This window comes from Cryptococcus depauperatus, chromosome 3 (genome assembly GCF_001720195.1).
Source record: "Cryptococcus depauperatus CBS 7841 chromosome 3, complete sequence".
In the NCBI taxonomy this organism is placed as follows: domain Eukaryota; kingdom Fungi; phylum Basidiomycota; class Tremellomycetes; order Tremellales; family Cryptococcaceae; genus Cryptococcus; species Cryptococcus depauperatus.
Window position 1 is genome coordinate 2,184,179 of NC_089470.1, and position 15,909 is coordinate 2,200,087.

The 15,909-nt window shown below is 44.3% G+C and overlaps 6 protein-coding genes across 6 annotated transcripts; 2 read left to right on the forward strand and 4 right to left on the reverse strand.

Moving 5' to 3' along the window:
* Nucleotides 1-241: 241 nt before the first annotated feature.
* Nucleotides 242-4,534, reverse strand: L203_103148 (thioredoxin reductase; the record flags this gene model as incomplete). The annotated part of the gene is made up of 17 exons (XM_066212554.1): nucleotides 242-674; nucleotides 724-923; nucleotides 972-1,064; nucleotides 1,118-1,516; nucleotides 1,566-1,708; nucleotides 1,759-1,888; nucleotides 1,935-2,200; nucleotides 2,254-2,321; nucleotides 2,377-2,662; nucleotides 2,716-2,906; nucleotides 3,199-3,530; nucleotides 3,583-3,698; nucleotides 3,746-3,918; nucleotides 3,971-4,090; nucleotides 4,134-4,241; nucleotides 4,304-4,320; nucleotides 4,370-4,534. The coding sequence occupies 17 exons, from the start codon at nucleotides 4,532-4,534 to the stop codon at nucleotides 242-244; spliced, it is 3,240 nt and encodes a 1,079-aa protein (XP_066068651.1).
* Nucleotides 4,535-5,640: 1,106 nt separating this feature from the next.
* Nucleotides 5,641-6,235, forward strand: L203_103149 (uncharacterized protein; the record flags this gene model as incomplete). Its single annotated transcript, XM_066212555.1, has 2 exons — nucleotides 5,641-5,802; nucleotides 5,858-6,235. 2 exons carry the CDS (start codon nucleotides 5,641-5,643, stop codon nucleotides 6,233-6,235), a joined length of 540 nt encoding a protein of 179 aa, XP_066068652.1.
* A 1,428-nt stretch (nucleotides 6,236-7,663) lies between these two features.
* Nucleotides 7,664-11,171, reverse strand: L203_103150 (uncharacterized protein; the record flags this gene model as incomplete). Its single annotated transcript, XM_066212556.1, has 13 exons — nucleotides 7,664-7,711; nucleotides 7,759-8,014; nucleotides 8,077-8,202; nucleotides 8,254-8,329; nucleotides 8,383-8,495; nucleotides 8,548-8,623; nucleotides 8,670-9,796; nucleotides 9,851-10,158; nucleotides 10,213-10,350; nucleotides 10,410-10,773; nucleotides 10,847-10,941; nucleotides 10,994-11,053; nucleotides 11,118-11,171. The coding sequence occupies 13 exons, from the start codon at nucleotides 11,169-11,171 to the stop codon at nucleotides 7,664-7,666; spliced, it is 2,841 nt and encodes a 946-aa protein (XP_066068653.1).
* A 412-nt stretch (nucleotides 11,172-11,583) lies between these two features.
* Nucleotides 11,584-12,210, reverse strand: L203_103151 (uncharacterized protein; the record flags this gene model as incomplete). Its single annotated transcript, XM_066212557.1, has 5 exons — nucleotides 11,584-11,598; nucleotides 11,654-11,675; nucleotides 11,734-11,816; nucleotides 11,872-12,085; nucleotides 12,149-12,210. The coding sequence occupies 5 exons, from the start codon at nucleotides 12,208-12,210 to the stop codon at nucleotides 11,584-11,586; spliced, it is 396 nt and encodes a 131-aa protein (XP_066068654.1).
* Nucleotides 12,211-12,403: 193 nt separating this feature from the next.
* Nucleotides 12,404-12,945, forward strand: L203_103152 (mitochondrial import inner membrane translocase subunit TIM8; the record flags this gene model as incomplete). The annotated part of the gene is made up of 6 exons (XM_066212558.1): nucleotides 12,404-12,448; nucleotides 12,515-12,543; nucleotides 12,593-12,642; nucleotides 12,688-12,697; nucleotides 12,751-12,786; nucleotides 12,849-12,945. 6 exons carry the CDS (start codon nucleotides 12,404-12,406, stop codon nucleotides 12,943-12,945), a joined length of 267 nt encoding a protein of 88 aa, XP_066068655.1.
* A 395-nt stretch (nucleotides 12,946-13,340) lies between these two features.
* On the reverse strand, nucleotides 13,341-15,373 carry L203_103153 (uncharacterized protein; the record flags this gene model as incomplete). Its single annotated transcript, XM_066212559.1, has 4 exons — nucleotides 13,341-13,709; nucleotides 13,771-14,290; nucleotides 14,342-15,064; nucleotides 15,177-15,373. The coding sequence occupies 4 exons, from the start codon at nucleotides 15,371-15,373 to the stop codon at nucleotides 13,341-13,343; spliced, it is 1,809 nt and encodes a 602-aa protein (XP_066068656.1).
* Between the last annotated feature and the right edge of the window lie 536 nt (nucleotides 15,374-15,909).

Genomic DNA, 15,909 nt, shown 5'->3' on the forward strand with positions numbered 1-15,909 from the left:
TCACGCAGTCCTCTATGAGTTATCTTCCAAGCTTGAGATAGACAGATATACGTTTCAAAGGTCTCGCACACTTTGATCATGGAGATCTCAGAAATGGCAGGAGTAGCTTGCAACTGCCGGCGTATGACGAGGCCGCCATGTAAGGAGCAGCATGCCATGCAGCGATATCAAACCTATATATATATATATATAAACATTACAAACCCTTGGTGCATGCTTACAAAACACCCTTTCAATGGGTTCAAGTACAACTTCCGGAACAATATCCTCCACCTCCCACACGGCATCCCCAGCAACTCAATGCTCCAGCTCCCGCACTTGTCAAGCCAAGCGTAATGACACTGACAACACCTTCGCCCAAAACAAATCCACTCGCGATGACAATCACGATAAGGGGCGTCTCCCGTTTCCCACTCGCTCGGGTTGAACGGTAAGCAATATACCCTCCAATAAAACGAGCGATGGTGAAGGAGGGTGAGTTGAGGATCCCTACTGCAAAAGCGATACCTGACGGAAGGTATGATATCAATGAAGAAGCGGCCAAAAAAGGTGGAAGAGATGATCGGAATGATTTCAAGGTAGAAATGACTGCAAATATGAATCCAAAAGCTACCATGAATGACACAACTTTTTCCGGAAGATGACCGTTATTCAATAACCTCGCCAAGTTTAACCTCAAATGCTTAGTCAGCTTTCACTTGATCAAGACAACATGTAACATACCAAACGCCTGCGGAAGGTACTGCAAATTCAGGACCAGGGATTTGATAAGCAGCAGTGTAGAATTTGTACCCTGCTACAGACACAAAAACGCTTGCCAAACTACCAACCAATTGACCATAGAATTGAGACCGAGGTGATGCCCGGAGAAGATGCCCTGTCTTGAGGTCTTGCATCAGGTCGCCAGCTTGTAGAGCGCCAGCCTGCGATGGTTGATCAGCTTTGACTCCTGCAGCTTGAAGCAAGCATACTTCTGCTACGCCACCTGCAATGATATTCGCCATGATATTCCCGGGCTGAAGCACCATGAATATGAATTGACTTATTTTACCAATGCCTGATACCTGTCCCCATTGGATCAGTAAAACACCATATCCAAAAGACAAAAAAGCGATACGGGATTGATGTCAGTCTCCCCCAATGCCCGTACTCCGACAAGACTCAATACCCCTGCTAGACCCAAACCTATGGCAGTGGCCCAAGGATGGATACCATCGGTACCAAAGACAACCCAAACCAGTATCACCGCTGCGACAGCGCTGATGGACAAGCCCCATCTAATCCATAATGCAGGAACAAGTCTTTCCAGAGGCTCAATTTCTCTACTATCTTCATCTAGGGAAGTTCCACCATATCCGTCATCAATAGATGGTTGCAGGAGAGACGCCGAGTCGTCAACGAATACGCTGGAATGATACTTTTGACGAAAGCTGATGAGCTTATTCACATACGAAAAAATGATGGGAAGCAGAGAAATTATACTCTCTACAATCATTATAGCCAATGCCACCCATAACTGCATAACGATGAACAGACTCCTCGACAAAGTAAACACAAATACTTACAATCCATCCACGAGCTCCATCTGTCGATGAGGATACAGGGCCCGGCGCCCAGCCAAGAAGCTTGGACAAGGGGGATAATATCGCCCAGCCTACAAGCATACCAGCATTCATGGAAATCGACACAGGAAACCCCATGATGATTCCTATACCCAAGATCAGCAAATCACTGAGGGAGCGCAAGGAGCTGACTTACCTTGTCCGACATAAGACAACGAAGGGGTAAACCACCACATCCAGTTCGCAGCTAGGCTAACACCAAAAGGCCAACTAATAAGATCAAATATTGGAATAGAATATATTACTGGGAAGAGGAAGCTCAACATCTATTTGTCATGTCAACTTCCGCCCTAAATCTGTCAAACTACGCACCGTGACGCCGCCGCTGGCCATAAAACTCCATGCTAATGCCCACCAACCTTTCTTGTCCATAAAATCCGCATCATTGGATTCCTCATTTTCTGCTTCTCTGTCTTGGCTTCCATTTGTTGCTTGATCTCCACCTTGGTTTTGACTCTGGGAAGGCGAGATGGATGTAGACGAGCGGCGTAAGCGCCTGTAAGCACGACTGTCATTGCCATCCAGAGAGGCTGGAGGAGGGGTTTGATGAAGCAGAGAGATGAGCTTGGCGGTAGCCGCTACGATGAAGCGTTATCAAAAGATAATGGCCATAGAAACTGGCTTTACCCACTGCCTGATGGGAAAACAAGCTTCTCTTTCACAATTACCTGTCTTCTTAAAGGCGCTGCGAGGAAAACACTAGTGGCAGACCGTCAACTCTGAATCACATTTGCTTCCAATGGCATGGTCTTACCCAAAGAAAGCAACTCCCAGACACCACAACACAAGACTCCAATACCCCAAGTGCATTGGACCCTGTCCGTCAACATCTTTTGTAAGCATTCCCAATGCGGGTATTACACCGATCAAGCCAGCTGCTATCGGCATGGTACCGGTAGCAACCGCTGTAGTTTGGATCACAACGTTCTCTTGAGGGGTAAGAGGTTTAAAAGACGGAAAGAACCTGGGAACGAAGGCCGGGAGGCGGAAGAGGGCAAACCCAAGAAGCGCAGATTGAGGTGCCATCATAGAAACCCATCCTAATCCATATCAGTCCCACCATAACAACAACAGCAGGTCGTTTATCGCGTACCGGTCTGTAATCCAAAGTAAATGTTGGTCATACATAATACGACGCCCACTCCCAATCCAGCCAAAACTGCTCGAAAGGTAAAGTCATCTTCTATAGGCTCATCATTCTGCATGTACGCATAGTCATCTGGCTCTTCAGATTCTGCTATGGATGGGATGTACGTTCTCATTCCTCTTAAAGATGGCAATGAGCTTGAACATTAGCCATACTCTCTGAGGGTAATGCTTACACTGGGTCTATCTGTATGTATAGCAGTCTTTTTCAACAGCGATAGATAATGTTGAAGAGAAATTTTCTATGAATTGATAAAAGTATGATATACATATAAAAGATTGTTTCATAATAAGAATTTGTATTTTCAATACTACAAACTTGTATTCCGACGGAAGAGTGAAACATCTCAAGTCATTATTGACGCCAAAACAGATTATACTAGTGATGCATTGATTCAAATTGCATGAACACCCGCAACTAATGCCTTACAGCACTTCTTCCTCACTGATAAGCCTCTCGGCCTCGAGAGCGGCCATGCATCCAGAACCAGCGGAAGTAATGGCCTGCCTGTACCTCTTATCCTGAACGTCACCAGCAGCAAAAACACCCTGGACGGAGGTCTGGGTGGTGCCGGGAACAGTCTTGATATATCCGTCCTCATCAAGCTCAACTTGGGATTTGACAAGTGCCGTAGCTGGTTCGTGACCAATGGCATAAAAGAGACCGTTCACGGCAAGATCCTTGGTCTCTCCAGTCTTGACGTCCTTGATCGCGAGAGATGTGAGGACTTCGCCATCGCCTTTGGCCTCGGTGGCGACAGTCTACCAGTGTCATCAAATGGATACACAAAAGCAACTAGGCAACTTTACTCACGTTCCACAGGACAGTGACCTTGGGGTGGTTGATGAGACGCTGGGCCATAATCTTGCTCGCTCGGAGTTCATTTCTTCGAACAAGAACAAAGACATGAGAGCCATATTTGGTAAGGTCTAACAAATTTGAGTGATTTCTGAATAGATGTGGCAGTGCAACTTACACGTAGCTTCCTCGGCCGCACTGTCACCACCACCAATAACAGCAAGGGGTTTATTTCTAAAGATGGGGACGGCACCGTCGCAAACGGCACATGCAGAGATACCAGACTGCCAGTAAGTGTCCTCGCCCGGCAAGAAAAGACGTTTGGCGGAGGCACCGGTAGCAATGATGATACTGACCCAGACTGTCAGTGACAAATCGGTAGATGAAGGCGACGTCAACTTACGTATCAGCAGTCATAACCTCATCTTCCCCCTCTTCTCCCTCAGTCCAGTACTTGAATGGCCGGACAGACAGGTCCACACGAACAATGGTCTCAGTAATGATCTTGGTACCAAATCGTTCACTATTACAAATGTATTAGCTCACACCATCTCCTATCAGCATACCTTTGAGCACGGAATTTATCCATCATCTCGGTGCCAGTGACACCGGCAGGGAAACCGGGAAAGTTCTCAACCTCGGTGGTAGTGGTGAGTTGACCACCAGGAGCAAAACTGCAGTGTATCAGCACTGGCAAGCTACCCTCGCTTTCAACCACTAAGAAAGCGAGACATACCCATTCGCAAGCATACCCTAAGCAAACACATTAGACATGCACACGCACAAACACATACAAACCCACCTCATAGAGAACAGGCTCAAGATTGGCTCGAGCCAAATAGATGGCAGCAGTATGCCCACCAGGTCCGGAGCCAATGATGACAACCTTGGAGTGCTGCTTCTTGCTGATCTCACCTGTCCGTTTGGGCTCTCTGACGACAAACCCTGTAGTAGGAATGGGCGACATGTTTGTGAATTCGTTATTATCTGACAAGGGAACGGCAAAAAATCCTCTGGTCGTTGACTTGGATGGTTGTGCCGAGCCTGTATGGATCAATCTAATGTGTCTAAATCTAGTGACTCTAGGTCTTGTTATGGCAGCGAGTGCACGAGTATGACTGGCTGTTTTGACGAAAAACGATATGGTGAATATTATATCTTGTTGAAGAAAAAGAAGGAAAATGATTAAAAATGAAAAAAAGGATATGGTAGCTCTCTTTTTTTGATAAGATTAGGTAAGCGAGTTTTATTTGGAATTTAAATCAAATCCTGATTAATAATCTTTTTACAAGTCTAATCAGATTAGAAATTTATCAAGATTTTGATTAGAAATCAATTTTACCGCCATCGCACCATTACAAAACTCGGCAATCACCCATCTTCCTCCTGTGTGCGCTTCTCATGCATGAATACTTTACAACCATCAACAATTCTGATCTCTCTATACATACGCCTTGAGAAATAAAGATGCTTGTAGCCATAAGCATGACTGCCACTTCCAATATTCAGCTCTTTGCCGAGGCCATCAAGATAACCGCGTTCCATGGTTATCAGCCAGATCCTCATCCTTGGTTCACTCAACATAGGTGTATTACCTGACCCATTGAGAAACAAACTACTTGAGCCTACTTGAGCTTACTCTCGATCCGAGATGCAAAGAATTCATCCTGCATAGGCAACTTGTTCGTCCTCTGATTATTTGTCTGGATCTGGGGCCCCACACAATTACCATGTACTTTTGAATCACCGGCGAACTCCGCCATATAGCTTTTGTTTGGTTCCATTTTCATGCCATCAACTATGGTTTAGTCCATCGATAGATCAAAATGTTTATAGGATGCGTGACGCTGAGGCAAGGTTAATCTATCAGCGTTGGCCCATCCGTCCTATACAGTCCAATCCTCATCCTTTGAAGCAGTGTATACAGTTTTGTGGGATATATCCAAACACGGACCAGAGTCCATCTCTGTTTCGCTTTGTTACTTGCGGTTCCAACCCGTTCTTGCTCGACATTGTGGGACTCAGCGTTGTCCAAGTTAGCGTTTCATGGGTAGCTTGCAAGTTCCCTACCACATGACTGTTACAAAACCTTGCTTTGTTTCTACCCCACAAGTGGCTCAAATCCATCGTCCTTTATGCCCATTGTCAACGGCCCAAACCAAATTGATATTGACTATCTTTGCGACAGCCTGTCTGTGTTGGCTACTCATCATCGTATCAGTGGAGACTATTTCTGTGAGTACTAAGCTATATGCCGTGGATAGAGCCAAATGCTGAACGACTTGCAAAGTACCCATCCAACATGGCCAAAACCATCTCCGTCCTCTCGCTCAGTCAGAACAGGATGGCTGCCAGGTCAATCCACGACCATATTCAACCCCACGGCTTTGTAATCAGTGGAGTACTCGAGTCGGATCCTTTTTCAGCTAAAGACCTTGCACTTGCGTTGAAAGTTCTTGAGCCACGGCCTCAGGCTGTTGTCGTTGGCCGCGGGTACTCGGAAGAGGAGGCAGACCAGGTGCGGAGAGTTTTTGTCGAGTATGCCCATGATGTGGGTATCACAGGGACTGTCATCAAGATCTCAGACGAGGTGTTTGAAAGAGTTGGCAAAGAAGATATACCAAGTTGGGTATTAGAGCAGTTGCAAAAGCACTTGAGAGGTGACTAGAGACCTCAAGTCTTTTATACAAATGTCAGTAGACAAGACTGACCATGTACAAACGTCAATTTGGGGAACTCGCCAGGTAGTTGCAGCACGACCTAGTCCATCTCCGACATATGGCAAAGTGCAATGTTGTGACGACTGATCATGCCAGTGCCGTGGACGATAGAGTCGCTTGATGTTCTCCTAAAGCCATCGTTCTAGTGAATATTGAATGATGCGACGGTTCTGGTTGATAATTCGGGATGTTGGAGTCATGACCGTTGTAGAAAGGCTATGAGTGTCAGTTTTCGAGCTTGTGCCGGGAAAGAATCCAATTTGGTACAGCTTAAGAGTGAAATAAAAAAATGTGGTCTAGGGCATTCGAGTAGCTTGAATATCGTAAAATGAGAATCTAAAAGGCCAGTTGCCAATCAGCGCATACGTAGCCAACTATGTGTTGTCTGAGTTCTCAATTAACCTGTCCAAAGTAAATACTTGACTTGTTTTGAAGCTGGGAATGGAATGCAACCGACGCTATACTAGTGAGATGCCAGATTTGAGATAATAAACATAGGTTACGTAGTGAGTAGAAAGGCCCACAACTACTCAAGGTCTTTAAACGATATGGCCATTCATGATCTAGCACAAGGCTATACGACACTGCTGTACGCATGAGGGTAAACCCTCACGATACAGTTTCGTGTATCTTGATAGTATGGTTTGTGAGGTGTATTTCATAATACAACGAAAAGTCGCATGAACAACGATCAAGGTTTTTGTCATCCTGGATGTGAAATAGGGGAAGTCTTTTTAACCGTTTGCTCAGATCACTGAAAGAATAGAAAAGTTTGATCAAGGACTGGACAAGAATGTGAGGGAGGCCACTACACTGACGCAGATAAAACATCCAAATGGTCGCTTTTGTTTGTGACAAAGACAGATGGAATAGCGTATATGTCAGGATTGAGGCTGGTCTTGGATCTCGGGTTGAAGGTATTGGAGCGAAGTTTAGCTTGGTTGAGAATTGTCTAGCTGGAATAAATGAAGCAGGTATCAAGATTGATTCTTTAGGAAAACTATCAATAGCAGGTCCTTCCTTATATCTTCTCGAGTTTTGCTCATTTCGGCCAGGTCCAGGTTGATTCAGCTGTATCCATTTACCAGTCATACATATTGTCCTCAGCTCGACTGACCTTTCCCTGCCATCATCCTGACAGTGTACCCATTCCCGATGGGTATCGTCGGGTTGGGAAAATCATGACTGACAACCGGATTGTGATATGATACATCTCTCACTATCCACCATTTGGTGTCTTTGAGGACAAATTTTGCCAAACACATGTTGTCACAAAGAGCATAGCAAGATAGGCGAGGAATGCTGAGTGAGACCTTGGACCGCAGCAAGTATTGCCCGAAGGCATCATTATTGGCGATTATGTCGGCAGACATATATCATCGAATCTCTTTGTCCCAAATAGTTTGCAATGCAGCAACAACCCTCTAAACATTCATTAGTTTGCTTTGGACAAAACAGAACCGTGACCTACTTTCAAGGTTATGATAGCCCCCATAGTCAGCCTTCCCATTGCGTCCGCATTCCACATTTCTGTATTTTCTTCACTCTCCTCTCTTGCCACTTCTCCTTTGGCAATCAACCTCTGTGCATGATCAACGACTGATTGAAGTCGGCCTTTGGTGATGTAAAAGTGTCGAATTTCGTTGGCGAGGTCGACAGGTGGGCGATCCAGAGCGGATCGCACAAAAGAACGAGACAGCACATAGGCTTTCTCTGAATAAAGACGACTGTGACCAGACCGATTGTCGGTTTCACAAATATATAATTGAAAAGCAGAGAAAAGACTTACGAGTTGACTTTACCTTCTATTGTTCCCTCAAGTTTAGCAAATGCTGGCTCACAGTGGTATGGTGATTTTACAAGCACCAATCCCGAAATAGACACAAACACTTGCAGAAGTGAAGACTTGGCAGGGCTTTGGATGCTCTTAAGTCTGTGATGTTTTGAAGGAAGAAAAAGAACTCACTTCCATGATTCTGCTTCATCTCCAGACCATGTTCCCAAAATAGAAAGACAGACTTTGCCTTCTTCGTACAGGTTGGCTGAAAATCATAATCAGTAAACTCATTTACGATACGTTGATATGTAAACTCACGGTTGCATCTACCGTGACCATTTGTATGAGAATGGAAATGTACCACAGGTGGATCATTGGGAAAACTTGTGGGATTAAGATAAACATCAAAGATAAATGGGGCATCCGAATATCTCAAAGGGTGTCAGTGAATTGTATTAGATCACTCAAACAAGTTGTACATACGGTGTGCCCTCTGGTCCAATAATCAAAACTCGTATTAGATCCAATCTGTCTTCATACGCCCGAACAACGATGTTCTCTATAATTGTCATCAATATCTTCAGGCCGTTAAATGATGGTTTTACCTGGCAAGGATGACTGCAGCGCATTATGTTCCCTCTTTATTCTTGATAAAAACCCCTTGTTCGCTACTTGCATACCTTTCTCATTAATAAAGTGGTGATCTGAAGGAGCTTGTTCAAGGACATCAAAGCTTTGCCAATGCTCGTCATTTTCTAATGATAATTTGGAAATTGGGGCATAAGACGGCAAGGAGGCAGATGATGAACCTGCTTCGTTTTCATCAAGACGTGAAGTGTGTAATGGCAAAGCCAGTGGTCGCTTTCCGCTGGCCGTGTAGCTGTTCTTGTTTGTATCATATGACACCTTTCGTCGCTTTCTGACCTCTTGTTCTTCCTCTCTGTCAACTTCCATTATCTCACCCTCCGTATCAACATCTTCCATATCCCTATCATGTCCGTCTTTGTTTTCTTCAACATTGCTCACTGTCTCCCAACTAGCCTCACTTGCAGATTGTCGCTTCGATTTATCCACTGCATGCTTGAATCCTTTTAATCCCGTTTCAAATATTTTGAGAACGTCTGCTGAATTTGATGGATCGTGCGAGAGATGTTCGTTCCCCATTCCCAAGACTTCACCCAGATCTATCTCTGTCTCTATCTCTGACCCAAGTTCGTCTATCATTTCCCCAAGGGGTTCATCCAAAATTGAAATGTTGCGCAGCCCGACCTTCTTTTGCTCTCCGTTGGCAAGCTTGACAGTCACATTTCCATCAAGATGTAACTGAACCACTTCTCCCCACCAATCCACTTCCTTCTGATCTCCTTCCGGCTTGTACCATTTATACTTGGCGGGATCTTTGATGTACTCATTGCCCATCTTTGCAAACTCGTGACTTAACCACAGATTCCGGACAGGTGTTTCGTTTTGCCCCAAACGAGGAATTTCTGGAGGAATGAAGGCATTGTCGTCACACAAAAGTACTTTTTGTTCGATTGAGACGCCATAACTATTGTTTCCAAACCGACCTCCTGGATCAAGTTCCATGACGGGAACGAAATCCGTAGATTTATCATCCATGAACAAGACCTTTGCAACTCGTTGAAAGGGATCAAAGGTTTGTATGACAACATGACGTTTTTGACCATCATCCGCTCTCCAAATGACATGGTCACCTGGCCATGCCTCGTAGCTACAGTTGATATTACCACAAAACATCATGCAATGAGAGTCAAAGATATCTTACTCGTCAACATCATGATATGGAACGAAACCGGTAGAAGGTTCTTCAATCTCTTTACCAGTTTGCCATCGGAGAATCAGAGTTGAGCGACTCTCCACTATCTTCATCGCGCCAACCTTGATCGTTTCTTGAGCATGACTTGAGAATTTGGCCCCATACTTAATTTCTGCTTCTTGGTCAATGAAATTGACGACTTCCCCAATGCTTGGAGGTTCAGAATGGATGGAGCTGAAAATTGTTAGCTTCTTGAGATTTTCCCCAAACCAAAACGGCTCTGGTTCTTTACAGCGTTCTTGCTCCAAATTTGACAGCTGCTTTTAATATCAGTAGCGAACACATTGTCCATTATATATGGAATCAAGTACCTCTTGGTTAATGGCGTTCCAGACCACATAGATAATTACCGGGTTAATTTCAAGCACACGGTCTGCCAAAGTTGGATATTGAGGTGATGAACCAGAGTCTGTTTTCATCTTTTCCACAATATTTTTTGGTAACACATCCTGTCCGGGTTGACCCATATCCGTCAATCCCCATGTACAGCATATCACTCTGCACTCACTTCGAATCGTCTTCCGACTTCCAGGAAACAGCATTTTTCCACGCATCGATATGTTTCTCCAGACGGTGTCTCCACTAAACCTTCTTCAAACACTTCCTTCACCGTCCCTACCCAGTTGTTATACACTACTCTATCTCTTGAATCTATCATTGATGTGTTGACGACATCTTCATAAGGTACCCAGTCTTGTATTTCTTCTCCAGTGATAACATGCTTGAGTTTAAGTTGTGTTTTGACATCCACAATCAGAGCAGATTCATGATTTGCTAGGGATCTCTTTACAAGATCCCCTTTGCGAAATTCTCGCTGAAAGAGCATGAGAGTTAATTCCGGAACGATGGCAAGTGATCCGTCTGCAAGATAGCTTCAAAGAGAACGTTATTCAAAAAGGGCCACACGCTGAGCAAAGCGCAGTACACAGAGTAACTCAGACTTACGAAATTCCAACTTCTCCTCGTTTAAGTGGACGATCAAGGGGATGAGAAAGCTCGTGTCCTGGCGGCAAAATACCATCCTCATCTGACCAACATCTCTGCCCTAACTTAGCATTTATCTCATCTGAACAAGCGTGAATGGGCATTTACAAGAACTCTTGCTAGTGAATCTTTAGATTTTATTTGAGCTACAATGTCGTTACCAAAGAACTGCAGAATGCCAATCCATCAGCTTTAATTCTGCTTCATGGTTGTTGAATAGATAAAGACAGACCTGGGGTGTGTAGTCTTCTGGTAGACCAGGCAGGGATGGAGGAAGAGGAGGCATTGAATAGTTTTGAAATGTATAAGAACAAAAGTATAATAGAAATAATAAATTATAATTTAAAAGTGGAAAAAGTAAATGTAAAAGAATCAAAGTATTACAAAAAAAACAACTTTTATATTCGAGGCACGCAATGTTATCAAGATGAGTACTTTTATATACAGCACTCTTTCATTTGGTAACGATACAGCTGATGTGGGAGGCCACAACCATTGAAGATTGACGCATCGCCTGTTGACAATATAATATTAAAAGTCTCATTGGCAACAAAATGCATAGCGTGTAAGGCAAACATTAAGAAAAGTCCTGGCATGAATACGCCATCAATGAGGGTCAAATGTCAATCGACAGAGGCATCCTCCTAGGCCGTATGCAGAAGCAATCTCAATCTTTTCCTTGGCAGAACAAAGCAGACTTATCCAGGACCAATCTAGAACAACATCAATTGTGTTTTGCAAAGTGTCTACAACATTCCCAGCACTTACTCGAGGCATGTCATGGTGCTCACTATTTTTAACCAGCGGTAAGCCAATGCAAGCCTCATGATGGCAATCAAGCAACTCACCTGAGCCTATCCAATTTGGCATTGAATTCTGATACCCTTTCCTTGTGAGTCATTTTTGCAGTATGCTTCACTCTCTCCTCCCGCTTAGAGATCCGTCAGTATCAAGTATACGAGCCTGTTGCTTCGCCGGTGCCTTACCCTTTTCTTTTGAGCCTCCAAGAATCGTCTTTCGGCATCAGTCATCTTTGGCTCATCTTCTTTCCTGGTAGGCGCAGGAGAGCCAGACCCAGAAGGTACATCCTCACTCAGTACTTGCTCGCGTGATTTGTGGTTCCTCTCCTTCTCTTGCAGTTTGATCTCAGAATCCACCTTGGTACGCTCAGAAGCAGAATGGGACTTCTTCTTCTTCTTCCTGTTTACACAATCACACGTTAGCCAATATCCTCATCGACTTGTACCAATTAGAATGACCAACTTGTCGTTGCTGCCTCCCTTGAGCTTGAGAGACCCGCCTGGGACAAAGGCATAGTCGCTCATGTTTATAGGCGAATCATGGACTCTTGACAAAAGATTGAAAGCATTAAACAGTTGATCAAGAAAGATGTCGTTAAGTCCATTTTAATTACACGTCATAATTTTGACTTTTTTTCCGATGGATCTTTTGTTTTTCTTTGCTCTTTATTTCCTTTCATTAATCTATATTGAAAAGACAAAAACGTATAACGAAAAAATGTCTACATCAGCTCCTATCCCGGCTCTCGACGAAGCTTCCAAGGTTCGCTCGTCTTCTTGGTCTAGAAGGTTAAGAGAAGAGAAGAGTGTGCTGATAGTAACCGGGTAGAAGGAGCTGGAGACTTTCCTTGAGCAAGAGTATGTCTAGTCATGGACACAAACCACGAACCTAACAGTAATGGTGTAGACAATCAAAGGCTAAGCTTCAGGCCAGTATTCATGAGCTGACAAACACATGTGCGTTCGTTTTCTACCGCAAATGAATGTTAATGATTTTTTTAGGTTGGAACACGTACGTTTGCAAGATAAACTTGGTGGAATGATCGACTCAATTGACCGTCACAGATGTGTTACCGGTGGTATCTCGTCTAAATTTTCAAAGTTCGTCTCTTGCTTTTCACAGGATTTCGACTAGTGGCTCAATCACTAATTCATTGAAGCAGATCTGAAGCTGCTTGTCTCGAAAACTGTGTTGATAGGTTCCTTGACTCTTCTTTATATATCGTCAAGCAGATCGAAGCTCAAAAGCAACAAATCTAATCATGGTGCAAAAGTAGATAGGCGGAGTGAGAAAGAGAAGAAGGCAATAAGTTCGAGCATAACCCTGCATGTATCATCATCGCAACTCTTGTTGTGGTGTTCATATGGTTGCGTCTGTATTGACAATTGCGTAGAAAGCTCATTAGGATAATGTTTGAAACCCAACCTCAATCATATTACACAACCTGACAAACCAAGCACTGAATATCAAAGTCACAGCCAACAAACGGAGAAGTAAGATAAAATACATGGCTAGTAATACATGGCTATGAGTGTGCCGAATAGGGCAGAATATGGGAGAAATAAGTCAATCAAACGCCGAGAAAAAGATACAGTCCAGTTATGGTAACAAACCGATACGTGCTAGCCTTTCTTGCTCACCTCTTTAATCAAGCTCAAACACCCGTCACACCTTCTCTTCCTCCATGGTAGTTTTGTCTAGATATACCTGCTTGTCCCACAAATATGCTACTCTCACTCAATGCCCTTTTCGCTCCTGACCCATCACTGCCTAGTTGCACTTGCTCTCTTCCGATATTGCCATTCATAATAGCAGGTGAATGAGGAGGAAGAGGGAGTGGGTGGTTTAAATGGGCACCAATAGCAGCATGGGATGCCAGGAGACCGCCATTTCCGCCAAACATACTAGGTGGAATCTGAAATGTCGATAAAACGGGACGATTGGGCGTGGACGGAGGTCGGTGACTAGGGAATGGGATATTGAAGAATCTCTTGGGAGGGGGTCGGGAGTCGTTTGTGTTGTACTTGACAATCAATCAGCCTCTTTTGCTTATACGCCCATCAGTTAACAATAAAAACACTTACCTGGAATTCTATAGACATGCACTCTTCATCCTGGCCCTCTAAAGCCATGATATCCACAATTCGCCTTCCTAACTGATTCAATCCTTCCACATCATCTCTGTTCCTCGTCCAAATTTGAAGCCGATCGATTTTGGGTCTTGCACTTGCAACAATCCCACACACTCGATCTTCTGGATCCAGTATATCCCCAACAAGTGCCATTGTTAAATTCGCCCATGCGATATCCATTGTTCCTGGCGACGACTTGAAAAGAATCACCCATTTACCGCCAAGGGCATTCGCAGGGTCTTCCCACATTGGGCGAATGCCATTCTTGAACAGATGATAATTCGATCCGGAGATAGCTCGACTTGGAAGGCGGATATTGTTGAGGTGGCGAGCAAAACCTTCCACTGTGTCAAATTTACCAACTATCAAGAGTGATATTTCCCATTCGGCCAGGATAGAGTTGCTCTGCTCCCTCTTGGTGGCTATGGCTGATGCATCGGGTTTGTATGTTTTTGAATCATAGTACAATGTCCTATCAAGTTGTCAGTCTTTTGCCATCTCTTGAGACCCACGTGTGACTTACCAAGTATGCCGCAGAAGATGCTCTTCTTTTCTAATACCTGCACTTGAGCTGACAGAGTTTTTGGTGTTATTTATTGTTTTCTCCTTGAGCTCTCCCTGTCCTGCGTCTCCCTTGGTTCGCTCAGCAGATAATTCGAACTTCTGGAGATTACCGCCCTTGGACACGCTGATCCTTCGCCTGATGTCATCCAAGGTGGGCACATCTTTGTAACCTTGAATGTATCTAGTGCGACCAGTTCCAGGAAACACGGATGTACTACCGTCCGGGACGTTGGCAGCGGGGGGCTCGGGTGAATGCGATGGATCAAGCTCGTCTGGGCCATATTCGCCCAAAACATCCGGTATGTCACTTGCCAGTACGCTTGAAGAATCTATAGGCATATGGGACGACGAGCGTATCTGGGTGGCTCCTGCAGCAGCCATGGACAAACTGACAACGGCAGGCAAATTGGACACTTTACTCACTGCACCGGCCGAGAGAGATCTCACCATGGCACTTGCAGGCAGTTTCAGTCTTCCGCTTGGACTAGGTGCAACGATAGGGGAGGCTCCGGTATCTGTGGAAGTGTCTTGCAACACCAGAGAGTTTGTCGAGATGTGGAGGGGTGCCGCTGTATGAGTTGAGAATGATTCGAATGGACTGGTTTTTTGCAAAGGTGACGGAGGAGAATAGTGTAGATGTGCGGAGAGCTGTTGGAGAGAAGGAAGGCGAGCCATCCCAGGCCTGTGCATAACCAATCATGTTAGTAAACTATCTATGGGTCGACCCGGATGATATACGAGGGTGAATATACATCCACGCCTCATTTTGTATGGGTAGTTATGAATTGACGTACATTTTAGGCTTCTCAACACTTGCAATACTTGTTGAGCTGCTTCCACTGCTACTAGCTCTGACGGGTATAGGCGGAGGTAGCATCAAGCCCTTCTTGTCCTTTTCCTCAACGTTCAAGTTGGATACAGTAGCAGATGGAATCTTGGGCAAGGTAGCTGCGAGGGATGACCCACTACTAGAGTGAGTTGCTTCCATCATGCTGAATCTTCAAAAACTACAAATACAAGATGGCGATAACTGTTGCCGTTTTACAAGATACTTTGAGACGAGCGATGGCTGAATACTGGTCAACTATTACGGGAATGGCTGTTGCTAAACAACGCACACACACACCTATTTCGCCATATAGCCTACTTGAGGCTCGTTTCTTTAATATCAAGATAATGTGATGAATGTCGACCAGCGAATAAATCAAACGGCAAATGTACTAAGGTGAAAGGGTTACACTCTTGCTTATACAACGATTGTCAGCAGGGATCAGACGAGATTATGCACTCCTTTCGAGGCTAGAAAGCTGCCTCCGTTGAGGATGTATCGTGCTTGAGAGGAATTACAATGTTGAAAGTAGAATTTGAATACTTTCTAATAAATCATTTCTAGTAAATAAAAAGTAACAAGAAAAATAAAATAAAAAATGCTGTCAATAATTCAGATAACATGGATGTATTTTTAAGGTTATTTATTTATTTACAACCAAAATCTCAATATAGTATAGATAGAAATAGGTTTACACT